General features: G+C 41.7%; 1 protein-coding gene across 4 annotated transcripts; it reads left to right on the plus strand.

Annotated features, from left to right (window-relative positions):
• The first annotated feature begins 331 nt into the window (after positions 1-331).
• On the plus strand, positions 332-25,795 carry LOC100074453 (A-kinase anchor protein 17B-like). 4 transcript variants are annotated; one of them, XM_029067158.2, is made up of 6 exons: positions 332-412; positions 14,450-14,538; positions 14,705-15,490; positions 17,590-17,720; positions 19,177-19,411; positions 21,304-25,795. In XM_029067158.2, exons 3-6 carry the CDS (start codon positions 14,720-14,722, stop codon positions 23,050-23,052), a joined length of 2,886 nt encoding a protein of 961 aa, XP_028922991.1. In that variant the 5' UTR covers positions 332-412; positions 14,450-14,538; positions 14,705-14,719; the 3' UTR covers positions 23,053-25,795. The 4 variants fall into 4 exon arrangements, with proteins under 4 accessions (XP_028922991.1, XP_028922995.1, XP_028922994.1 ...); XM_029067161.2 differs by having other exon boundaries at positions 369-386; XM_029067162.2 differs by lacking the exon at positions 14,450-14,538 and having other exon boundaries at positions 340-412.
• The last annotated feature ends 128 nt before the right edge of the window (positions 25,796-25,923 follow it).

The following is a 25,923-nucleotide window of genomic DNA, read 5'->3' on the forward strand; positions in this document are numbered from 1 at the left end:
GGGGGCGTGCGGCGCTCCCCGCCCCCCCCGCTGTCATTGCTCGACGGTCATTGGCCCAGAGGGACGGGAGGGCGGGGCCTGACGGGAGGGGCGGGGCTTGAAGGGAGGGGGGCTCCCCTAGGCGGAATCTCATTGGTCCAGACGCGGGAGGTGGGCGGGACGAAGGGGGGGAGCTCGCGACGTGCAGGTGGGAGGGGGGTTACGCAGCACGTGCTTGCGCGATGACGTGGGGCGCGGCGGCGGCCGTGGCCTGTCAGCCGGCGGTGGCGGCCCCGGCCGGGGAGGACGCGGCGGGAGGAGGAGGAGGAGGCGGCGGCGGCGGCGGCGGCCCCGGTGGCCATGGCGGTCGTGGCGGCCTCGGCGGAGGCCGCAGCGGGGAGGCGGCGGTGAGCGGCGGCTGTCGGGCCTGATGGTAATGCGCTCCGCTCGGGGCCGGGGCCCGTCCCGTGGGGTCGGCCTGAGGGCCAAGGCTCAGCTGGGCCCGCGGCCCTGGGAGACCTCACCTCCTCCAGCGGGCCCGCCCACACGCAGAACCCCCTTTCCCCCTGCCCCTCCCCTCAGCTGCGCCTCCTTTCCCTCTGCTCCCCCCCCGCCCCGTGCTCCTTTATATATACACTTATGACCCGATTTATTTTGTTGATGAGGCGGCCCTCCCCTTGATTCTGTTGATCGTGACAATGTTGTCTTGGTTTTTGTCCGTCTGTCCCCCCCCGATTAGACTGGGAGCCCATCACTGGGCAGGGATGGTCCCTCTCTGTTGTCCAGTTGTTTATTCCCAGCGCCTAGTCCAGTGCTCTGCACAGGGTAAGCGCTCAATAAATACTCTTGAATGAATGCACGACTTGTCCATTTCAAGCGCTTAGTCCAGTGCTCTGCACAGGGTAAGCGCTCAATAAATACTCTTGAATGAATGCACGACTTGTCCATTTCAAGCGCTTAGTCCAGTGCTCTGCACAGGGTAAGCGCTCAATAAATACTATTTAATGAATGCTCCTTCCCCCTTCCCCCTCCACCTCCCCTCAGCTAAGCCCCCTTTCCCTCTGCTCCTCCCCCTCTCCCTCCCCTCAGCGCTGTGCTCCTTTATATATACATTTATGACCCGATTTATTTTGTTAATGAGGCGTCCCTCCCCTTGATTCTGTTGATCGTGACGATATTGTCTTGTTTTTGCCCGTCTGGCCCCCCTGATTAGACTGGGAGCCCATCACTAGGCAGGGATGGTCCCTCTCTGTTGTCCAGTTGTTTATTCCCAGCGCTTAGTCCAGTGCCCTGCACATAGTAAGCGCTCAATAAATACTATTTAATGAATGCTCCCTCTCCCTTCCCCCTCCACCTCCCCTCAGCTAAGCCCCCTTTCCCTCTGCTCCTCCCCCTCTCCCTTCCCCTCAGCGCTGTGCTCATTTATATATACATTTATGACCCCATTTATTTTGTTGATGAGGCGTCCCTCCCCTTTATTCTATTGATCGTGACGATATTGTCTTGGTTTTTGTCCGTCTGTCCCCCCCCGATTAGACTGGGAGCCCATCACTGGGCAGGGATGGTCCCGCTCTGTTGCCCGATTGTATATTCCCAGCGCTTAGTCCAGTGCTTTGCACATAGTAGGCGCTCAATAAATACTATTGAATGAATGAATTGTCCATTCCAAGCGCTTGGTCCAGTGCTCTGCACAGAGTAAGCGCTTAATAAATACTATTGAATGAATGAACGAATTGTCCATTTCAAGCGCTTAGTCCAGTGCTCTGCACATAGTAAACCCTCAATAAATACTATCAAGCGCATAGTCCAGTGCTCTGCACATAGTAAGCGCTCAATAAATACTATTGAATGAATGCTCCCTCCCCCACATCTCCCCTCAGCTAAGCCCCCTTTCCCTCTGCTCCTCCCCCTCCCTCCCTCCCCTCAGCACTGTGCTCATTTGTATATATATTTAATCACCCTATTTATTTTGTTAATGAGGTGTCCATCCCCTTGCTTCTATTTATTGTGATGATGTCTTCTTTTTGTCTGTCTCCCCAGATTAGACTGTGAGCCCGTCATGGGACAGGGATTTGTCTTTGCTGCCCAACTGTCCATTCCAAGCGCTTAGTCCAGTGTTCTGCACATAGTAAGCGCGCACTAAATACACTTGACTGAACGAATGGGCCCGGGGCCTCTCCTCAGCCCTGGGCCCTGTCGTCTTCGAGGTCCCCGCCCATCCCCATTTGGGTCGGTCCATCGTATTTCCTCTGCACTCTACCAAGCGCTTGGGAGAGGACCCTCTACCTCCTTCACTCGATCGTATTTAGGGATCACTACCTCGGTGCCGAGCCCTGTGCTCAGCGCTTGGGAGAGGACACTGGACTTCATCCAGTCGTATTGAGCGCTTACTAGGTGCGGAGGCCTGTACTGAGCGCTGGGGAGGGGACACTGTGATTCATTCGATCGTATTTACTGAGCTCTTACTCTGTGCAGAGCCCTGTACTGAGCACTGGGGAGAGGGAGGACATTGTAATTCATTCGATCATATTTATGAGCACTTATGTGCAGAGCCCTGTATTAAGCGCTTGGGAGAGGACACTATAACTCATTCATTCAATCGTACTTATTGAGCGCATACTATGTGCAGAGCCCTGTACTGAGCGCTTGGGAGAGGACACTATAACTCGGACTATAACTCATACTCTGTGCAGAGCCCTGTACTGAGCGCTGGGGAGAGTACACTATAATTCATTCATTCGATTGTATTTATCGAGCGCTTACTGTGTGCAGAGCACTGTACTGAGCGCTTGGGAGACTACAGTACAATAAACTGACATGTTCCCTGCCCACAATGAGCTTACAGTTGGGGGTGGGGGGGGGGGGCGACAGACATCAGTACAAATAAATATATGATAACAGACACATTCCCTGCCCATAATGAACTTTAACCGCTCCCCCGAATCTTGGTTGGGGGCAGGAGAGGGGGAGAGCAAAAAGGATAATAATGATGGTATTTGTTAAGCACGTACTATGTGCCAAGCACCATTCTAAGCGCTGATATTCGAAGCGCTGATACCCCCCACTTATTGCCCTCCAGAAGCAGCAGGGAGGACACTGTCGCCACTTGGTTCCCCAGCAGTTGTTACATACATTTATACGTACTTTATCTCTCATCCAGTCTCTCATTGTACTTTCCAAGAGCTTAGTACAGTGCTCTGCACACAGTAAGTGCTCAATAAATATGATTGAATGAATAAATTCATCCGATATCGCTCCCATTCTCTCTCTCCCTTTTTCTCCCTCTCTTTTTTCCTCTCGGAAGGAACAAGGGCCTGCAAGTGAGGGGATGTGGATCTTGAGAGGATCTCCCGGCTCTGCCAATTGCCTGCAGTCACCTTGGGCAAACCTTTTAACTTCCCTGGGCCTTTTCTTCATCTGTAAAATGGGAATTAAATACATGTCTTCCTCCCTCTTAGACTGTGAACCCCATGTGGGGCAGGGATGGCGTCCAATCTGATTAACTTATATCCACCCCAGCAGTTAGTACAGCACGTGGCACGTAGTGAGTGCTTAAGAGAAATACAGTAATAGTAGTAATCAGGGCCAATAACATATTGGATGTAGCCTCGTGGATTTCTTTCAAAAGTGGGTGACTCTCCAATCAATCAGTGTTATTGAGGACTTACTGTATGCAGAGTACTGTACTGAGCGTTTGGGAAGAGTATGTACAGTACAGGAGGGTTGGTAACCACTTACTTACCCTGCCCACAAGGTATTTACATCCGAGAGGGGGAGATTAGACAGATTATTTAATTTAAGACTCTTGCTGATCTAAGGTAGCGTGCGAGAAAACTGAAAACACTGACTGAAGCTGGTGACAAAAGGATAAAAAGTGTTTTATAGTCCAGGAATGTAGGTGGCCAGTTTACATTGTTGTTATGTGGAGAACTTTGGCCTCGGGAGACAGTGTGTTCTAATCATAGTGTCCTGATTCTGATTTTGAATATATCTAGTTTGTGGAATGTCTGTTCATCAGAGATCCATTGTCTGTGCAAAAAAAAAAAAAAAAACGAAGATATAGGGCTAATAATCTTAGAGGATTGTGGAATTTTACGAAGATCATTGTAGGATGATAGTATCATAGTCTCATCAGGCTGACACGATTGAACCTAATGTAGAATTGGTGTCCTTTAAGTTCTAAAAGCCACAGTTCTCCAAATTGTAGCCCAGAAACCTTTGTAGCCTGGGTAAGATTTTTGAGTGGTAAAACAATAAAAATAATCTTAACTGTTAGATAATTGTAATTTAACCATCGTGGGAATTATTCTCCATGGTCCGCATGGATAATTAGGAAGAACTTTTCCAAAGCAGTTGTCTAGTATTTCTGCAAGGAATGCCACCATTTGCAGTGGAAAAGAAAGTAATCAGTGGTGATTGGGGCAGATATGTATAACATTGAATATGCTTAAAAAAGACAGCCCCTTTAGCTCTTGGCCTCACCTCCCCAAAATCGTCCCTTATCCCTCGTCCCCCAAACTTTGGATATCACTGGATTATTTTGGTATGTTTAAAATGCTTAGTACAAGTTTCAAGTGCTTAGTACAGTGCTCTGCACACAGTAAGCACTCAATACAGTGGAATGAATGAAAGTTTGAAATATTAGATATTATTATTATTTTATTAGATATGATTAGATCAAAGTATTGTTAGGCTTGAAATTGAGGATTTATGAGTTGTAGCTTCCTACCTGACTAAAACAAATAGTCCTTTCAGTATATTAGGTCAGTCAGTGGTATTTATTAGAGCACTGCCCTAAGTGCTGGGGAGAATACAGTATAAGGGAGTTGATAGGCAATTCCCTTCCCACAAGGAGCTTAGAGTCTAGAGGATCAATCGAAGGTATTTATTGAGAACTTACCGTGAGCCAAGCACTGTGCTAGTAGGTGCTTGGGAGGAGAACAGTACTTGGGTAGAATTGGTAAACATTCCCTGCCCACAAGGTGCTGCACTCTAGAGCAGGAGACAGAGAATAAAATATTGATGGGGTAAATGGGAGAGTATAGCAGTATGGGGCTGGAGGCATGGTGAATATCAAGTTCTTGAAGGGTACAGCTCCAAGTACACTGTAGAAGGACGGGGAGGTGAGTGGGATAAAAGGAGAGCCTAGTCAGGGAAGGCCTCTTGGAGGAGGTGTGATTTTTAGTAGGGCTTTGAATTGATCAGTAAACCAATTGTATGTATAGAGCACTTAGTGTGTGCAGAGCACTATACTAAGCGCTTGGGAGAGTACAGTATAACCAGACTCGTAGTCACATTCCCTGCCCACAGAGAGCATGCAGTCTAGAGGGACGAGCTTAAGGTGGGGAGATGTGTGATCTTTCAAATATGGTTGTATCCATCTGCCTAGGTGTGCCCTGAACTTTCTATAATATAAGCACCCCCAAGTGATTCCTAGAATAAATATAATCCACGTTAGGGTATAGGTAAAGGAAGAAGATGTGATTTAAAGATTTTAATACAGTTTATGAAACTTTTATAGTTATGTAGAGCTATTTAATAGGTGGTATAAAACTTGGACAAAAGCTTCAGGAAACATATTCTTCCTAAATGCCACTATGTCTACTGACTAATTGATTTAAAATTCATTTGGGGTTTGGTTTTGGGGGTTTTTTTACATTTCTTCACCAAAAATGGGTGCTCTGGCTTGCTTACTGTAACTTTTGAAGGTTTTTTCAAGAGTGACATGTTCTTTAACCAATTAGGCATGCTAATGACATTAAATTTCCTTTCCTTTGAATAACTAATGCTAATGGTGAAAAACAACTTAATTTGGAAGTTTGCCTTTCTTCTGCAGGTGGCGTTTGCAAGGATGATACAGCTTCTGTTCAGATTATTAAAAGTGATCCAAAGCAAAATATATACTGTACACTTCCTAATGTCTTTCCCCACAAAATTAAATCCTGATAATCCAGTAGTAACAACCCTATTTAAAATGTGTTCACGAGTTAAATTCAGGGAATCTCTCAGAGCAGCATTTCTTTGTGACTTCTGGCAGGAAAACATGATCAAATCAGTGTTTTGGTTAGGGTTTGCAGCCCAAACATATCAGTCAAGGTCAGGCAGGTATTTCGCACATGCACCCTTAAAGACTATCTCCACACTTGGAATTCTAAAGCAGAAAATTTACCAAGTCCTTAGGGTAGCTAAAGACTTTGGAAATAAAAGGGGTGAAGCCTACATACAGATTATTTGATTATTAAAGAAATCATACAGTATTGTGATTTTGAGGAACATAAACATGAATACCAAGACGCAATCCTCCAAACGGACCTCTTCTTCCCTCCCAAATCTCTTCCTCTACCCAACATAATTTCCCATCCCAAATGACATGATAATCCTGCCCATATCTGAAGCCCATAGGCTTGATACTATCTTTGATTCCTCACTTTCTTTCATCCTCCATATTTGGTCCATTGCTAAATCTTATCTTCAATCCTCCATAACATTTCTATAATCTCCCCCTTTCTCTGAATTTAAATAACCACTGCACTGGCCCAGGCACTTGTCATATCCCAGTCATATACTCCTTCAGTTTCCTCACTGACCTCCCCGCCTCCTTGTCTCTTCCCTCTCCAGGTCATACTTTGTGCTGTTGTCTATATCGTCTCTCTAAAATGTCTTTCTTCACTTGTCTCCGTACTCTTCAAACACCTCAGTCAGTCGCCTAGTCCTCTTTGCACCAAGCATGTAACAGCAGCATAAGGACCATGTCCAACCTGATTATCTTGTATCTAAACCAGCATTCAATACAATGCTTGGCACATAGTAAACTGAACTGTAAACCATATATTATATTATATATAATATATATATTATAGTAAACCATAATTATCACCGTATAAAGGCTGGGGTAGATTCAAGGTAATGAGGTCAAGCAAAGCCCCTTTCCCACATCAGATCGTCCATCAGCTTTAAGGCACTCAGTAAGCCCTTCCCCTTCTATCTAGCCCAATGTCTTCTGCTATTTTTCATCTTGTATTCTTCACCCCTTTCATGCTAAAAAACCCCACTGCGTTGCTTTCTTATCTCCCCTGGTGCTGACACCGTATTCATGCCCTTCCCCTGCCCGGAACTCCCATTTCCTTCAAATCCGACAAACCGCAGCTCTGCCCATCATCAAAGCCCCTTCTGAAAATGCAGTTCCTCCAGTGAATTTTAAATCCCCAAATTGTCTCCCCCAGTCACATTGGCACTTTTGTCCCACCCAACCATTAGTGTACTCACAACCAACTGACTTGTAGTACTTGTGTGCATAGCTTACGTATCCATTACTTAATCACTGACTCATGTTCACATCCCTTTTCTTTCTCCTAACTGTAAATCATTTTCATGTCTGTCTTCCCTTCTGCCCCATCCTAAATTGTAAGACCCTTGTGAGCAGGGATCATGTCTACTAAATCTACTGTATTCTCCCCAACACCTACACACAGTAGACTCTTAATAAATACTGTTTATTAATTTAATTGATTTCACTTTCAGATCCCAATTTTCCCTAATAATTCTGTAATTGGTAGAGGTCTCTTTTTCAGATAGGAAAATTGAGGTCCAGGAAAATTAAGTGACTTGGTTACTGCTCCCTAGTGGTAGACTGAGAGAAACCTTAGTTTGTTTCCTGATTTCTAGCCCACTGACCTTCCTAGTAACTGTATTTCAGGACAGTTTCTCTGAAAGAAATAAAATTTTCAAATGAAAGGTGGTGGATTGAGACTGTTCTTAGTAAGGCTCATGTTTCATTATGTGAGGCCCACAGACACTGCTGAATTATTTTTTGATCCCAAGTAACTTTAAAAAAAATTTTCACCTTGCTAATTTCCCAGTTTCTTGAAAACTTTAGGGACACTATACTTGGTACCTTTGATTTAAGAGAAAATAAGGTGATAAGATTTATTACAACGTGCCAAGCCCTGTGCTAAAACCTTGGGATAGCTACAGGGTATTGAGACCACACCAGACGTGGTCTCTGGTCCACATTATAATAATAATGGTATTTTTTAAGCACTTACTACATGCAGAGCACTCTTCTAAGCGCTGGGGTAGATACAGGGCAATCAGATTGTCCCACGTGGGGCTGACATTTTTTAATCCCCTACAGATGAGGTAACTGAGGCGCAGAGAAGTTAAGAGACTTACCCAAGGTTACACAGCAGACAAGTGGCGGAGCCAGGATTAGAACCCACGACCTCTGTCTCCCAAGCCCATGTTCTTTCCACTAAGCCATGCTGCTTCTCTTGAAGGGTCACAGACTCGCCAGCATGTTGGGAATGGGCAAGGTTTATGAGTTGTGGACCACCTGGAAATATCCCAGCTAGTAAACTTAAATTGTACTGTTAATGGCCCAAACAGAATTTTTAGGGGGCTTTGTCATCCCTGCTTGTCCCTGAAGGTGGCTGGGAGAATAGTCCTAGCCTCCCAGAGGAGAACCAACCACTTCAGTGGTATTTATTGGGGAGCACTACTAAGCATTTGGGGAAATACAGTAGCATTAGTAGTAATAATAATAATGTTGGTATTTGTTAAGCACTTACTGTGTGCAAAGCACTGTTCTAAGCGCTGGGGTAGATACAGGGTAATCAGGTTGTCCCACGTGAGGCTCACTGTTAATCCCCATTTTACAGATGAGGTAACTGAGGCACAGAGAAGTTAAGGGACTTGCCCACAGTCACACAGCTGACAAGTGGCAGAGCCGGGAGTCGAACCCATGACCTCTGACTCCAAAGCCCAGGCTCTTTCCACTGAGCCACGGACATGATCCCTGCCCTCAAGTTTAAAATGTAGATTTGCAAATCCACTAGTTATTCCCAGCAGTGCTTCCCACCTCCCCCTTCACAAAGGGAGGCTCAGGTCACTGCACTGGGCCTTGACTTCCAGCCTGGCAGCCCTTCAGCTGATAAACTGGACTCTGCTTACCTTTCACCCTATGAAACTGGCTGGAGGGGTGTCAAAAGGCCATCCAAATTTGATCTGCTTCTGTGCCAACTTAACCCTGCTCTACCTCCATAAGCTCATGCCCGGATCTCCTTTCTACATTTGGAAGGTCTATTTTCTGTGGCTGTAGCTAATTTTTTCTATTCAAAACTCAGTAAAATTGCATTTCTAGTTTAGCAGAGCATGTCATACCAGATAGGGACTGTATGTGCCTTAAGCGTCATCTTAGTTGGTTTTGGGATCATTTCTGGAATGGCCTCAGTGAGCACCACCTGAGGTAGGCCAGGCATTAAAGGGAAATTGGGCAATAGGCATTTGGCTTAGGGAAGAAGTGTGCAGGACAATATACTCATCCATCGGTGGTAGAGAGCATACTCCATTTCAACACCACATATCCCTTGCACTTAGATTATGAGTCCTTTTGTGAGGCAGAGACTGTGTCTGACCCGATTAACTTATATCCTAGACTGTAAGCTCATTTGTGGGCAGGGGATATGTCTATTATTTTTACTCTTCTGAGTGCTTAGTAGAGTGCTCTGCACACAGTAAGTGCTCAATAAATACAACTGAATGACTGAATGAATTAAATTGTACGCTCTTAGAACACATAGTAAGTGCATTAATAAATCTGCTAGGCCAGAAGGAGAGGCTGTATTGCCTAGTGGATAGAGCATGGGCCTGGGAGTTAGAAGGACCTGGGTTCTAATTCCAACTGCCATTTGTTTTCTGTGTGACCTTGGACAAGTCACTTAACTTCTCTGTGCCTCAGGGAAGGTGATTGTTATACTCTACCAAGCACTTAGTATAGTGCTCTGCTCTGCACACAGTAAGCACTCAATAAATACAATTGACTGGCTGAATGACTCAGTTACCCCCTCTGTTAAAATGGAGATTAAGACTGTGAACTCCATATGGAACATGGACTTGTATCTACCCCAGAGCTTAGTACAGTGCCTGCACATAGTAAGCGCTTAACAAATACCATTTAAAAAAAAACACATTATGATTATTAGCTACTAGCATCCAGGCTGGTAACAGCCTGGAACTCACAGACTATCAGAGGATCTGGGTTTAATCCCAGCTCTACCACTTACCTGCTGTGTGACTTGCTAAAATCTGCCCAAATCCAATTATGCTTTGGTCATATCACACAATGGAGGGTGTAAAGGAGTCTAGGTAATTGAAGAACTCCAAGGTTATCAACAACTAAAATTTTAATGAAATTAAAAGCATGTTGAGGAGTGAAATTTCTGAGTGAGACACAGAACACAAGACACTATTGGAATGCATAAGATATTGTTGGAATGTACTGAGCAACTGCTGGGTGCCGGGTCCTGAACTGGGCACTTGTTAAGTGCAGGCACCATATACAGACTGGGCCAGAGGAACTTGAATTTGCCTGTGAAAATTTAGTGAAAAGCACAGAAAGTGCCCTATGGAAGTTTAGATTTACAAAACTCAAATTAGAAACAAGTAAATTGCAGTAGAGTTCCAAATGGAATTTTAACTGTAATATATGACCACCTTGTGGTGTTTATTTAAAAAAAAAAGCCAAATCAAAATATTCAGAAGTAAATTATTTTTTCATCAACATCATCATCATCATTGATATTTAGCAGATAATTGAACTAGATGTTTAAGAGCAAAATAGATGATATGGTCCTTACCTTAATGAGTTTTCAATGTAAATTGGGTCTCTGTTGCAGAGGGAAATGAATTGTTAATTCTATTGTAACTTCAGTGAAGGACCAGTTATGCATTAAAAAAAAATCTGTGAGAATTTTGGTCTTGATTTTTTGAGTGGTAAACATTCTTTGGTAGTTTTTCTTGAACCCTGTTTAGTTTTTATTCAGAGTGGAATTATTTGTTACATGACCCCTCTGAAGTGACATCAGTTTAATACACAGTAAAGGTGCTGAAAGAGAGCAAAACACCAAAAAGCAAATGTTTAGAAAGCTATTTCCAAGAACAGTATTTGGCCAAATATAACTTTGATTCGTATCCAGGATTACATATCCTAGTGTTTTGTTGTTAAATAATGAATACCATCTTATTAAGTTGGGTCTTCAGTATATTAAAAATCTGCTTTCAAAATTGGGGGTGGATCTGTTCATTTAAGACAGGCTAGATTTAATGTTTGCTTATAATGGGGGTAACACTGAAATTTTGTTCTGAGACTTTTTTATGGTATATGTAAAGCACTGTTCTAAGAACTGGGGTAGCTACAAAATAATCTGGTTCGTCAGAGACCCTGTCCACATTGGCTCACAGTCTAAATTGGAGGGAGGCAGTATTTAATTCCCACTTGTACAAGTGAAGGTAACCGAGGCCCAGAGAAGTTAAAGTGATTTGCCCAAAGTTACACAGCAGATCCCTCTAACACTCAAACCTCTGCTGATTCCACTGGGCCATGTTGCTTCTCTTGAGACTTTTGGATCCTGCATTTTCATGCAAAAATAAATCACATTCTGCTTCTCCTAGGTCTCACTTAAGAATCTTTCTGCAGTCTCCAGTTCTAAGAGACATATACAGATATTCCCAGAAATTTGGGGAGATGAAAAGAGCCAGTAGCATTTTTAAATGGGGTGGGCAGGGGGCAAAGGGGGGAGGGCTTGAAAAATGTTAGCAATGAGGATGCTGAGATGTTTAGAGGAAGCTAAGGATACTGATGGAATAACAACTTGAGTTTCAAATTGCTATAGACTTGGAAGCATCTATTTGCTGGGAGCATTACCAAGATGGGATTTATCCATTTGGGAAAGGAATTAGAGATTTTATATAATCAAAGGCCACTAGATTGTAAAAATTATGGATCCTTACAATAGAAACATTCTTTTGATTCTAAGAGCATAATGGTTTGTAGGTGGCTGATTTTTTTATAATTAAATACGTACAGATATATATTATAAAATTATAGACATAAAGCATTTATCAAAGTTAAATCATCCCTTCATTTTCCTAAGGTACTTGTTTTTACCAAAAGATAATGTCTGTATTGAAACTGCAACTCAGACTTTAAAAAAAAAGAAACATTTACACCCAGACTGCAGTATTTTCATGGAGGTCAATTAGTAACTTGTGCTCTTGCTGACTAACTTCCTTGTGGATCTCTTATTTCTCTTATCGAACTTTTGGTATCTTCATCTCTATGCTCCTTTTGTACTCCCTGTTGTATACAGTGGGAGATAGGAATCTTTATAAAATATGCCAGATTTATTTTTTTTGAGTTGCATACAGGGAGCACTCCACATTATCGAGTAATGTAAGGTCAAAGTGTAAAGCATCTGCAGTCCACGTGATTGCCATAACCTGTGATTACAAAGACCAAAATCAGTCACCTGTTTAGTGTAACAGAGAGGACTGTGTGCAAAAGTACTTTTAGAAAGGAGGTTAAGAAATTTTAGGAACCAAAACCTTGCTGCCTGAAAGAAAAAAATTAAGATTTATATATGACTTCTATGTGGGAACATGCATATATGCCTGCCTTCTATTTTCAGCAGCAAAATCAATCATTCAGTGGTATTTATTGAGCACAAATTGAATACAAAGCAGTTAACTAAGAATTTGGGAGAGGACAATCTGAAGTATGTTCCCTGCCCACCAGCAGCTCACAATTTAATGAGGCTGAGAAAGCTGAGTGTCCCAAACAGGAACAGTTTGGGGCCTGATCAGTTTTTTCTTGGTATCTTTTAAGTAGGTCACATATGTTTTCTCTTTAATCTTTGTGGGCTTAGTTCAAGGCTCTTATTTGTCATACGAATTGCAAAAGACAGCTGGGTTTCTTTTCCTTCCACCTCTTCCAGGATTTTCTTTTTTCCCCTAATTCCAACCAGCACCTCAGCACCTATGTGCTTACAGCCACCCATTGCACATTTATTAGGTCGCTTATCTAACTTCCCAAGGCCCTTCCCATCCTATCTGTAAATCATTTTCTCCCTTCCAATGTCAGTGGCTTGATGGCAAGGATTGTGTCTTTTTCCTCTAGTGAACTCTCCCAAACACTTAGTACTGTGTCTTGCCATACCACATTTTTGGGCTCAAATGTTCTTAGGGAGTCTGACAATGCGAGCCTGTTTGTTTACCACATGCCATGGGGTTGGAAGAAACGATTTGTGTGTGTGCATGACATGATGTGGTGAAGACTGTGGTGTGAGTTTTCCTTATAGTATGAGAATGAAATGCCCTCAGAACAGTATGTACAGTGTCCTGCCCAGAGTAGGTGCCCAACAAATACCATCATTTGATCCTGGCAGTATAAGGGACAAACTTCCCCTTAGGTTATAGGACTTAAAGTTATTTGCAAGTCCTTTAATCAAAGTGGATACTACAAAGTATGACTATATCATATGCATTACTAGATTTATCTTTTCACTACTTCCAAGGCTAATTAAGGTTAAAGTTGGCGGGGTGAAGGTTGGATACAGCAGGTGGTGACTTGAGTGGATAGTAAAGGGCAAAGCTATATCAGTGGCAGAAATATGAGACTGATAGAAGCTGGAAAATACGAGTTTGCATATCCAGATTTAATGTTTTAGGTACTATTAGTAATAAGAATAAAGAGTTCTAACTTTCATTTTCTTCTCTTTGACCCTCATTTAACTTTCTTCCATTTTTACCTTTCTATTTCATAACCAGTTAAACAATGGTATTTATTGAGTCCCTATTGAGTACAAAGCATCGTACTGAGCACTTGGGGAGGATACCACAGAAGCAAGATACCCATTTCCTGCCCTCAATGAGCCTATGGTCTAACTGGGGAGATAAAAATGATTTCCCAACTCATTTTGTACAGCCACTTCCAAAACCTTGGTGTCTGAATGCTTTTGAGTTAAATTTAACTCTCAGAGATCATTTATTAATCACAAGTTTGCTACAGAGGTTTCTAAATACTGCATTGCTGAACAGAGGAAAATCAAAAGGCACCAGACTTTTTAAAATGCCCTGGTATGCTCTTGAATGTTGACTCCTAAATATGGCTTTCGGCATTGCTTTGCAGTGAGTTTTTGAGACCTTTCAACGTAGCCAAGTGCCAGAACGTACTTATGGTTGCCTCTCAGCTGGGGAATGGCCCAAAGAGGGTTTTTTATATTTGTTTCAAAGAAACTCATAGAGGCAGATGGATAGAAATAGAAAATGTCAGCTCCTTTATTGCTCACTACTAATCCATCTCCCCATTGGGTAGACTAGCCAATCTGTCGGTGTGCAGATTTCCAAGACATTAGACATTTATATAAAGACATATTGCCATTTTCAGAGGACACAGACAATTCACTTGGTCAGTTATTATACTAGACTGTGACACTCTCGACTGTTCCAATGTGCATCTGAAATTTGACCCATCAACAGACTCCAGAAATTAGAGCAGATTTCGGATCCAGTAGTCAAGATGCTTAAGAACTGCTCATTTAAATTTTAAGGCTGCTTTTCAGAGTTCATTGAAGCGTAACAAAATATAGCCAAATTTTTTCCTTCCTTGCTTAATTCCCCTACTTGTTTTTTTTAGGACTTTCTTCTTGAGTTCAAATGAGCAGTGGATGGAAAGAAATAAGGAGTCCTGGATTCTCAATTTCCTGCCCCATAATTTTTGGCATGGTAATTTAAAATCTAGAAATAATGTACATTTTTCTTATTGTCATCTAAATATGGGCATAAGTGAGAGAATTCTGCAAGAATATCAAGAAGGGAGTCTAAATATGAAGGCTAGATTTCTCTCACATTATGTTAAATTTAACATGATCTTCTCTTCTTTTGTCCTAAGGGACAGTAGGACACCATGACAATTACCATAGTATATGATAACTCAGAAGCGATGGAATTGTGTGCTGCTCAGCACCTGTATCTTAAACCAATAGCTAAGCTGACAATCAACGTGATGCTACCTGAAGATACAGAACCTGCTCGATCATTTTCCAACTGGGAAGTTCTGGATCAGCTGAAAAGCCTGATTTGTCCAGACCAGTTCACCACTGTTCGAGTTTCAAAGAGCACCAAAGACTTCATCCGATTTGAGGGAGAAGCAGAAACGAAAAGTTTGGTTCAGACCCTGAAGGCAAAACTACATGGGAAGCTCATCAAGCTGAGTGGTTTGAAGAATGACTTGAAAGTGGTAGCTACTGATGCACAAGTGGACTTTCCATCTCAGCAAGAGTGGGAATCTTTCCTGAGTAAAAACGAGGCAGAAAGTGATGAGCTTCCTGAGAACAGCCTTGCCGAGAGTCCGGATTCCATCTACTTTGAGGGGCTGCCTTGCAAGTGGTTTGCCCCTAAGGGGTCCAGTGGTGAAAAGCCATGTGAAGATATCCTCCGGGTGGTGTTTGAAAGCTTTGGGAAGATAAAGAACATAGACATTCCTATGCTTGATCCCTACAGAGAAGAGATGACTGGAGGATCCTTTGGGAACTTCAGTTTTGGTGGTCTGCAGACTTTTGAAGCCTTTATCCAATACCAAGAGTATACAGATTTCATAAAAGCAATGGAATCACTTAGAGGAATGAAATTGATGCTTAAGGGGGATGATGGAAAGGCACTTGCTTGTAACATTAAGGTAAGAAGAAAAATTTTTCAAGTTAGAGCTTTGTCCCTGCAGTTATCAGGAGGTTGAATAAAAATGTGCACACTGTAGTTCTCACTGAAGAACCTAATAGCCCGGGTGTCTTTTCATCCTTTTTTAGAAATTCTAACCCTGCAGTTTCAGAATTTCATCTGAAGAATATCTCCTACTAGTACCAGCCCCTTCATGTTATCCTCCCTCCCTTTATTACTACAATAGACAGTCACATCATGCTGTTCAGAGAACAAAGAACTACTGCTGATGCCAAAAGGACATCTGTTTACCTGTTTATCTCCAAGTGTGGGATAGTGAGCCTGGGCCGTTATCTGTCCATGTTCTTCCTGTCTCTGTTGTCTATGGAATATGATGATGGTGCCTCAGTGGTACTTCGATCTGGTCAGGTGGGTTCCTACCCCAGTGAAAAGCACCCATTACGGCTATACCTGGTCTTTTCTGATGGAAGGGTAAATGGAGATCTATGTTAAGATAATCGTGAGGGGAACAAAAAAGTCCTTCCTAAACATTAATTCTTCTGTAACTCTATAAAGGAGCCACCAATGTTTAAGGAGTTATTCAAGTTGGGAAGAAGAGGGCTTAGGATGTCATGATGTTATTTTCTTCACCTGGGACTGCCACTTATTCCTTTCCTTCCTTCTGTCCCAACACCAGTGAATGAATGAATCAATCAATGGTATTTATTGAGTGCTTATGTGCTTGGAGTGCTTGGGAGAGTACAGCACAGCAAAATTGGCAGATACGTTCTCTAAATGATTTCTGTTTACTAGACAGAGTATTAAGGCTATTGAATTTATAATAACATCTGACCTATAGGTGTGGATTTTGGACAGTGATGCTTAAAACTCTATTTGAAAGCAAAGTGACTTCTTAAAACAATGTTTGAAAGTCTAAGATTACATTTCTGACATGTCAGTTTTGGTCTTGGTGGAGCTGTTTGTAGAAGGGCAGACAGAAGTGTGAAGCTACTCTTTTGAGGGCTAGGCTGCTAGGAAGATCAGCCACATATTATTGCCTTGGGAAAACAAGCGGCATCACTTCAAGATATCTTCTCCATCTCCTTCAGTGAGTTTTCCTTGAGTTTGAAGATGATGGGACTGAGTAAATTATTAATGATTGCACCTTGGCTCTTCATATTTGTAAAATGGGATAGTAAAATGTTTCCAACCTACTTCAGGAAAGAAGGAACTCTTTAAGGCCACTGAAGTGCCACCTAGCGTACTAGGAGATGTAATCTACTAAATGGGATCCTAGGATCCTAACTAATGCCCAACCATTAGAAGACTACTTTGCTTGCTTTTCAATACTAGGATCAGTTCCACATATTTTCAGAACCATCCCAATTTGAAGCTAAAACAGTTCAACAAATTGATTTTAAAGGGAATCTATTCTTAGTACCTGTCTGACTTAAAATCTGCTTTTGGTCTTTGAGAAAGTAGTAGAGAAAGAAACCCGGTAGTCATATAAAAATAAATGATGGTGTTTGTTAAGTACTCACTACATGCACTTCCCACTTTACAGATGAGGCAACTGAGGCACAGAGAAGTTAAGTGATTTGCCCAAGGCCCCACAGCAGACAAGTGGCAGAGCCAGGATTAGAATCCATGACCCTCTGACTCCAAGGACCGTGCCCAAGCCACTATGCCATGCTGCTATCTTGTAACTCACTAAGCAGATTTCTTGGCAATGCTGTTCTTAACATTACCTCTGAACATTTAAAAGAAAAAAATACTTTGGTTTATGTTGGTAATAAGAGACAAAGGGCTTATAACACAAAGGGCTTATAACTTTCATGTATTTACATCTCAAATGGCATGCGATATGACACTGTGTGAAGTGTCAGGAGTGAGAAGTGATGATACTCCTGATTTTCTCAAGTCGTCCTGCCAGGCAGAACTGTGGAGCTTACATTTCAAATAGCAGTAGGTTTGGACAGAAAAGCTTCCAAAATGAAGGTTTAGTGTTGTACAAAGGAGAGTTTAAAACATTCACCATTTCCTTGGGGGAATTGCCGTCTAACTGGAGAGATTCCAGGGCTCTCCAAGCCAATTAGCAAATCTCTGATTGTTTTGGAACAGGTTATGTTTGACACGACCAAACACTTCAGTGAGGGAGCTATAAAGAAGAGAAATCTGGAAAGGTTAAAATTGCAAGAACTGGAGCAAGAGAGGAAAATAGAAAAGAAGAGAGAAGAGGAGGAGACAGAAAGGTGAGAATTTTCTCTTGAATTAAGGGATCATCTCATTTCAATGAAACAAAAGTGAGCTTTCAGATCAAAAGCTGTAATCATATTGGGGTTGAGACATAAATAAGTCCCAACTAACCAGGCATGGCTGAAGTCTGGTGTACATAGTCTTTCATTGATGCCGCTGTGTAATGTACATTAAAGCAAATGAGGATAGCCTTTTCTCAACAGAAGAGTGGAGAGGAGCACTATTCCACGCTTCCCAAAGAAGTGGTCTGCAAGGCTAGGAACTTGTAGAGGACAGAAGTTCTCCAAAAGCTCATATGGCCCACTACATTTTCAGTCAAGCTTGTAGGCCTGCAAGAAATTTTCTGCCACAAGATAGTGGATTAAAAACCAGGGTTGGACTGGTTTATATAACAAGAAGACACTGACCCAGTGAACACCCTATGGAAGGGACTGTTTCTTCAGGCATAGGGGCCTTTCTTTAGTGACATTTTTGCCATAGCCCAATTTTTCTTCCTGATCTTGGCAGATCTAGTTTCTGGGTCATGTTGTTGGGCTCCAGTAAAACTGGGATTACTTCCTAATTGTATGCCTTCTTTGGAGTCTGTACCTTGCTTTCCCAGTTGCTCTTAGGATATATAAAACCAAACATCTGACCATCAATTTGTTCTGGAGAAAAATTCTAAGAGACCTGTGGACTACCTAAGGTGCAAGATTGGCCAGTGCCAAATTGTTGTTTTTGGGGTTTTTTTTTAAAAAAAACCCTCTGTGTACATATGCCACAATGGTCAAAGGTGAGCTATTAAATAGAATTCCTAAGTCCTTTTATTAAGTAAACCACCTAAGTGGACTCTCTTTGTTGTTAAGCTCTATAAACTATACTTTGTGCCAATGAAATTCATTCAAACATATTTACTGAGTGCTTACTGTGTGCAGAGCACTGTACTATGTGCTTAGAAAGTACAATACAGCAATAGAGAGAGACAATCTATGCCTACAATGGGCTGAACAGTCTAGAGATCTGATTTTTGTCCCTGAGAAACACAAAGAGGTTGGTATTATATCCTGCATAGCTTCCTGTTCCACAGAAAAGTTTCTTTCTGTTCCCCTAAAACTATGCTAGGGGGAATTAGTTATTAGGGAAAAATGAAATTGTACTGGGGGAGGGAGACTGGATGATCCTAATCTAAAATATGCCCGTCACGTGATTAAGTAACAAGGGAAAAGCTGACTTTGTTTGATTGAAAATACTTTAGCACGATTCAGAAAGTTTTTGAATGAAATTCTCTGAGCACCTATCTAATGTGTCTGTTTCTCACCCTAGTCTGATGGTGCCAGAAGCTTGGTCGAGACAGTAGGTGTAGACTCCTGGCTCCCAAATCACAGATTTGAGGCAACTGAGAAGCCCTTCCCTCTCGAGTTAACGTGCCAAGTTAAACGCCCTGTAAATTGTTCCATCTTAATCGTTACCTAGGAAAAGAAAAGATGATGAGAAAAAATCCCGAGAGAGGAAAAGAAAGGCCAAGCTCAAGAGGAAAGAACAAAAGCAGAAAGAAAGAGAAGAGAAACGCCTGAAAAAGCATCAGAGAGCAAAAGCTGAGGAGCTATGGCCGGGGACCGGGGATGAGTGGGAGGAAAGGAAGTACCTGCTGGCTCAGAGGCGCGTGGAGGCCCTGCGACTGCTGAGGGTGCTGCTGAGGAGAGTCACAGTAAGGCGATCGCTGGTTGTTACTTAGGAGGTTCAGCATGACTTCTGTAGTCTGAAGCACTCATTTTCTGCATGACTCATTAACCCTTGTACTGTACAGGGCTCTACTTAACATAAGCCCCATTGATAGCTTTGCTGCATTCAATGGGGCTACCTTCCAATATGTCAGACACTCTTAATGAAAACAGGTGAAAAAGAGAGATCAAGCCTGTACCAGTGCTCCCCGTTTATTTTGACAGGGGAATTGATCCTAACCAGCAGCCTTTCCCCTCCTGGCATATAATCCAGAGTTCTCTGTCTAGAAGATGTGTTCTTCCAGCAATTCCTCATGGCCAATCAGTCACGAGGTATTTATTGAGCACTTACTCCCTTGAGGACAGTCTACTAAGTGCTTGGGAATTACAGTACCATATAGCTGGTAGACACAAACCCTGACCTCAAGGAGCTTGTTTAAAAGGGGAGGCAGGCATTAAGATAAATTACAGGTAAGGGAAGCAACTGAGTATAAGGATATGTACCTAAGTGGTAGTGGGGGGAGGGGAGACTAAGTGCATGGGCGGGGGGGTGGGGGCACACAGGAGGGAGGGAAAATAGGGTTGGGGGATGAGAGCTTGGCTCAAGAAGGCTTCCTGAAGGAGATATGATTTAGAGATGGGGAGAGAGCTAATCTTTCAGATATGTACTGGGAGTTCCAGGCAGGAGGGAGAATGTGAAGGGGTGAGATTGAGTGAGCTGAGAGCAAGGGACAAGGAGTAGGTTGATAATAAGGGAGCAAAGTGTACAGGCTGGGTTGGGAGCACGGATAAGTAATGGGGAGAGAGCTGATGGGTTGTCATGAATCCGATGGTGAGGTGTTTCTGCTTGATGTGGAGCTGGAAGGTAATTAAGAGGATATTCAGGAACAGGGAAAGACTCTGCCGATAGCCAGAAGGCTATCTGGTTTTCTTGAGTGGGGAGACATGGAACTGTGCTTCTGTTTCATAACTTTGCTCTAATCTACAACTATTTGATGAGGAATTACTTGAACTCCAGGACCTTTTTCAAAGATGTATCTCCATATTTGGGATTATGAAAGTATTCAATGATATATTTTCCAGGTGTTTTAATTGGATTGTATCTATATTATAATTGTGAATCATGGTTAAAATTTGAACTATATAGTGTTCAAAGAATTATATATATATATTCAAATTCTCTGTAGAAAATTTGGGTTTTGTATTTTAACATGTTAGGGTGACTATTTTCACTTAGGATAGATGAGAGAATCCCATTTTAGGTACATTTTAAATCCTTAATTCCTGACACCTTTGTATCTAGTCCCTATTGCAAAGTACATAGATCATATCTAGGCAGAGCCCAGTAATACAGATCACTCTTTCTGGTAAGTGTCAGACAGCACTGAGTGCAGGAAATATCAGAAGTACTACCCACCTGCCATGTAAGGAGGATGTCCAAAGAGAGGCTGCTGAGAGTAGTGCTGTTTTATCCTCTTCTTCACTGTAGATGTTGAAGCGTAAGACAGAAAAGCAATAGGCTGGGAGGGAGACTATCCAAAAACCCAGGCTTTTTAGGGATGGGAAGGAGGAAGGAATGGATCTGTAGGGGATCAGCCTACCGCTTACCCCCATTCCATTTTCAGTGTTGTGCTGCACTGCAATTTCTTTAAGGTTGTTGCAAGAAGATCTTGAATTCTGTAAGGTGAGAAGTTTTGTAAATTTAATGGTGAACAGACAGTACAGTAAAAGCAGCCTACATTAGATATGGCTTCTTTCTTCCCTTGCCATAGTCTTGCTAATGTTTAGGATGATCCTTTAAGACCTCACTTATTTCCCATTTTTATTTGAGCTGTTTTGACATCTATTCTGCTTTTTATGTTATATTTGTGTTTTGAAGGAATTTGGACAGTTTAACAAACAGAAAGTGGAGAACACATCCATCGAAGCAAGAGAAGGTAGTGTTTCAGAGAGAGAGTTGAAAACTTTGGAGAAAGGACAGTCAAACCCAAGCTACCTTCATCAACCTGAGCTGAAGAAGGAGACCCGAAAATGTCAGTGTACCAAGTCGGACAGGATATCAGTGTACAAGAAAGAGCAGGCTGACCTCCCTGCATCCTCTTATCACTTAGTGAAAACATTTTTCAATGACGCAACTAAAGAGGATTCTGGCCAATCATTAACCAGTCGACACAACCACAGTTATGTCTCAGACTTGAATTCCTTGCAGATTACAATTAATCAAGATTGCAAAATCATTCACTCCCTTAAAAGAAAGGACTGCCATGTTTTGGACATTTCCCACTCCCCGAAATTGCATGAGGAAGGTTACTGCAGAAAAGAAAAAATTTATGAAACAGAAGAATTTATTCACTATCTGCTGAATTACTATCAAACTCCAAGATATCCTCGGATATGCACAGACCCAATGGACACCATGAGCAGATCTTGGTGGCAAAGAGCCGTCCTAGATAAAGGAAATGGATTTCAAGTCAATTTGAAGAATCAATTTCGGCATCATTTCACCAGAGTGAGAATTGTACAAAACCTGGATAAAGGAGACTGGACTCCAGAAGATCATTTCAGGTGGAAGATTACCATTAAAGAATCTGAGCCAAAACTGAGAGAGAACGTAAAGCAGAGCAGTATAAAAGGATTTACTAAGGGGGTTAAAATAGATTGGACAGATTCCCTTAGGGAAACTGTTAACGAAGCATCCTATGTTAATGTGAACAGCTACCCTTTCAGAAATATTCAAACTGGCCATGACGAAGACTTCAGATGCATTAGGAAAAGAAACCTGTCCCCACCCTGCCAGCTAACAGGTTCAGCTTGTGAATTAGAAGATTTACTAGAAGAGATCAGTAGTGATTCTGAGTGCTTCAATGAAGCGTTTAGTGGTCCAGACAGAGGAACAGAAAGAAGCTACACAGAATATGTTTGTTATCCCGAAGGGACAAACTGCCTGATGAAGGAAAGGGAGGGATTCTTTAACTGTGATGAAAATGTGGCTCGTGATCAGGGCAGTCGATTCAGCCACTGTACCACGTGTGCAAAGTTGAAACCTGGTGGTTTGACAAAACATTGTAGACACAGGCTGCGTGAGTCAGGCAAGAGGTCTAAGAATAAACAGAGATGTCCAGGACCAGAAAGGGACACCAGTGAAAATGAGGGCAATCCCAGAAAAAAGCCCAAAAAGCCACCTACAGAATATTTTCCTGATGAAGGAAGCTACTCCGATTCAGACTCTAGCAATCCATTCAAATCTCTGAGAGAAAAAAAGAATCACGGCCACACACTTAACCAGAAAGTGCAATGTAAAGCCTTTCAGGAGCCAATGGCAAGCTCCAAGAGTAGTGATGCCTGTCCTGTTCAGAGATTTCCCCAAAGTACAAGAGGTCTGTGGAGAGCAAAGTACAATAAAAAAGATATAGGGCAACTCAACAGATATGGGGATTGGAAGGATTATTTGCTATCTTCTGGGTATTGTCTAAATAGCTTCAACAAGCAAGGTTTCTCTGGTGCTGAAACTTTAGAAAAAGGAGATCCCAATTCTTCCGATCCAAAATATTTTGATGACTGCTTAGCTCAGGAGTCCTCTTTTCATGACGCCAAACGAAGTGCAAGGAAACTAAAAACTGAAAAGTAATTTTATTATTTTATGTATTTCATAATTAGAGTGTAAGCATCACCTTTAAAGCAAATGTTACACTCCATATGGTTTGCCTTTTTGCTCAAACATAGCAGGCATCATGATGCCCACAGGTGCTTTGGTAAGTCTTGGACAGACTAAATGTGCAGTTCTAAAGAGCTATAAAACAATATGCTTACAGACCTTCTTGTTCCCAGAGTGTACAGTACTATAATGCAATTGCAACCATTATTTTGGTTCCAGAGAATGCATTTAATAGAGGGGTTTGAGGGTGACTTCCTCTGCAGGTCCTCCATCCACATCATCGCTTCATGATTCATTTTTTAAAAGCCCTGTTAAAAATAGATGAGGCTCTTTTCCTGTGTTCTCTGATCTATCTAACAATCTTGTTTTTCTCTCCCAGGCCAAAAAAGAAACGAGGGAAATAGAGGCCTCTCGGTTTCTTACTGAAGTAAAAAAAGAGATGCTTAATGGGCAGGTCCCAGTGGAAATTAGGGTTTGCCAATTCCCAAACTGTTTCAGAATAATTGTTGTAAAGTTCGACAAAGGTCATTACCCTGCAAAAAGTACCAAAAAGTTAATGTCAGTTGAACTTTAAAGCAGACAGTAGAGAAGCTTGTTAGGATTTAGAGAATAATGATAGGAGTTGCAGTGAAATTACCAGAGGGAAGGGGGGTTGGAGAATGTGTATTATTGATCCAGAAAGTGAATGCAGAGGGTCTAGGTTAGTTGGTTGGATGAATCTTCTGTGGCAGCCATCTTAAACTGGGCCAAGGGAGAGAGTGGCTGTTTGTTTAAAGTAGCCCATCTGGTGCTGGGAAATCAATCGGTAAAATCACCTCCCCAAATCATAGCTTTGCAGAACAGTAGCAAGAATGCCCACAATTATGATGCTTTGATGGGTCTGGAAAACTGAGAGAGGTCTGTGTCTGTCTTGGGAGTGGGAAAAATAAAAATGGGTGGGTTTTCATTTATTGAGGTCTTCTAAATTTCTAAATGCAGAACACAAGCATTTTTACCTTTTTATAGGCTTCCTGAGATTAGCAGATAGGCCAGTATCCAAACTCTCAACCTGAATTTTGTATGGTGTGACTTCCTGAAAACGTGACTGCTTTATTCATGCATTCACTGGATTTTTGACTCCAAGGAAGATACGGTATTTTCAACAAGTTATAGCTGGCCTCTACCTGGATAATTTAAAGGAAGCTTCATCAGATTAGAAGCTACTCATAGAACATGATTACTTTAATGCTTATGGAAATTTGAAAAAGGTTTTTTGCAGCATAGTGCATTTTGCATCTGACCACATTTGATGCTGTTTTTTTGAAATGGAGCCTGTTGAATGAGTTTTCTGGTGCCATATAACTAATTCGTCTTTACAACCACAGTTAAAGCTCTTGCTAGACGCCTAAATTGGATATAGAGGTTGGAAGATTGATTCAGAAATGTACTGTACCTGGTCTGAACTAGAACCATACAATTGACAGTTTCAGATTTTTTTACTGCTTTATTACATGTCAAAATAACGAAATGAATGTATGTAGCAGTATGTTTTACTTAATGTACCATACATGCTTGTAACCTCTAATCTAATAAAGTGGTAACCAAGAAACAATTTGCTTTTTCTTTCATCCTAGATTAGGTTTTTCACCAAATGACTCAGCAGAAAACTGCCTTTAAGATTCTAAACCAGGTATTGCCTCATCTCTGTTGTAAAACAAAATGTTCCATGTGTCGAGTGCCTTTTCTACATTTTCTCTCTGAAGATCACACATAAAAACAAACTGTTAAGGTTCAAACAGTGCCGTTTTATCCATTAGCTCTTTTTAACTGAAGACAACCTGCCATTTGTCAAGTAACTTTCTGTGAACTGAACGGGTATCATCTGTCCATGCACACTGAGAACCTGCCCTCTTCGGGCTCCTCTCCCAAGTTTTCTTAATGTTTTGTACAGTTGGATGAAAAGTAGCTAGGCTAGAACCAGTATATATGGCAAAAAACTTTCATTTCTGTTGAGTTTTTTTTCTATGCAATGTTTACAGACCTGAAAAAAAAATTGCTGCCCAATGATCCTGAATTGAGTTTTACTTTATGTAGCAAATACATTTTCCAATGAAATTTTGTAAGGCAGAACTGGTGCTAAATTTGTTTGTAGCATTTTTCAGTTTTGCTTGGAAAGCACTAAAGCTATTTTTGTCATCTGCATGCCCCTGAATTTTTTCCTCTCTTAAAGCAACAAATCTTGCTTTTTAGTTTAGCTTATATAGAGCTTAATTTATCTGTGCACCTTAAAAAGGGGAATAGTTCATGTCTGTACTTTTAAGTTTGACCCTACTAAGCTGTGAAATAATGCTGAACGTACTTTATCTTGGACATTCTCACTTGATTTCTTTAATCCTTTACGGACTGTTGGTTGAAGAAATCATGTATTTATTTGTATACAATATTTCATTCACTTTTTCCTGTGCATTAAGTAAAGGCCCGATTCTAGTACAGGGTGTTTAGAAATTCAGTTCATGTCTTTAATTATGTAAATGTTTTGTGAATTCACCTTGATAGGCTATTCCAAACATTGTTTTTAAAAATGGGGGAAAAAAACCCTTTAAAGGTATTCTGAATTTGTATATATTGAATTTCTCAGGTAGGGAAAAAGTGTAACAGTAATTATTGAAAAAACAAATGTATTTTTATTTGGTGTAACACTGTTAAATGTTGACTTATAATAAATGTATTACAATGACTACTTTTTATGAAGTTTCACATCTCTAATAGGGTGCTTATATTAGCTCTTAACCTAAGGGTCTCCAGTTAAATAATAATAATGATGGTGTCTTAAGTGCTTACTTTGTGCCAAGCACTGTTCCAAGC

The sequence above is a fragment of the Ornithorhynchus anatinus genome, chromosome 6 (assembly GCF_004115215.2).
Source record: "Ornithorhynchus anatinus isolate Pmale09 chromosome 6, mOrnAna1.pri.v4, whole genome shotgun sequence".
Lineage (NCBI taxonomy): Eukaryota > Metazoa > Chordata > Mammalia > Monotremata > Ornithorhynchidae > Ornithorhynchus > Ornithorhynchus anatinus.

Coding starts and splice junctions, on each gene's coding strand:
- LOC100074453 (XM_029067158.2), top strand. CDS start 14,720: ATGACAATTACCATAGTATATGATAACTCAGAAGCGATGGAATTGTGT. Junction 15,491..17,589: donor CACTTGCTTGTAACATTAAG/GTAAGAAGAAAA, acceptor GTTTTGGAACAG/GTTATGTTTGACACGACCAA. Junction 19,412..21,303: donor TGCTGCTGAGGAGAGTCACA/GTAAGGCGATCG, acceptor TGTGTTTTGAAG/GAATTTGGACAGTTTAACAA.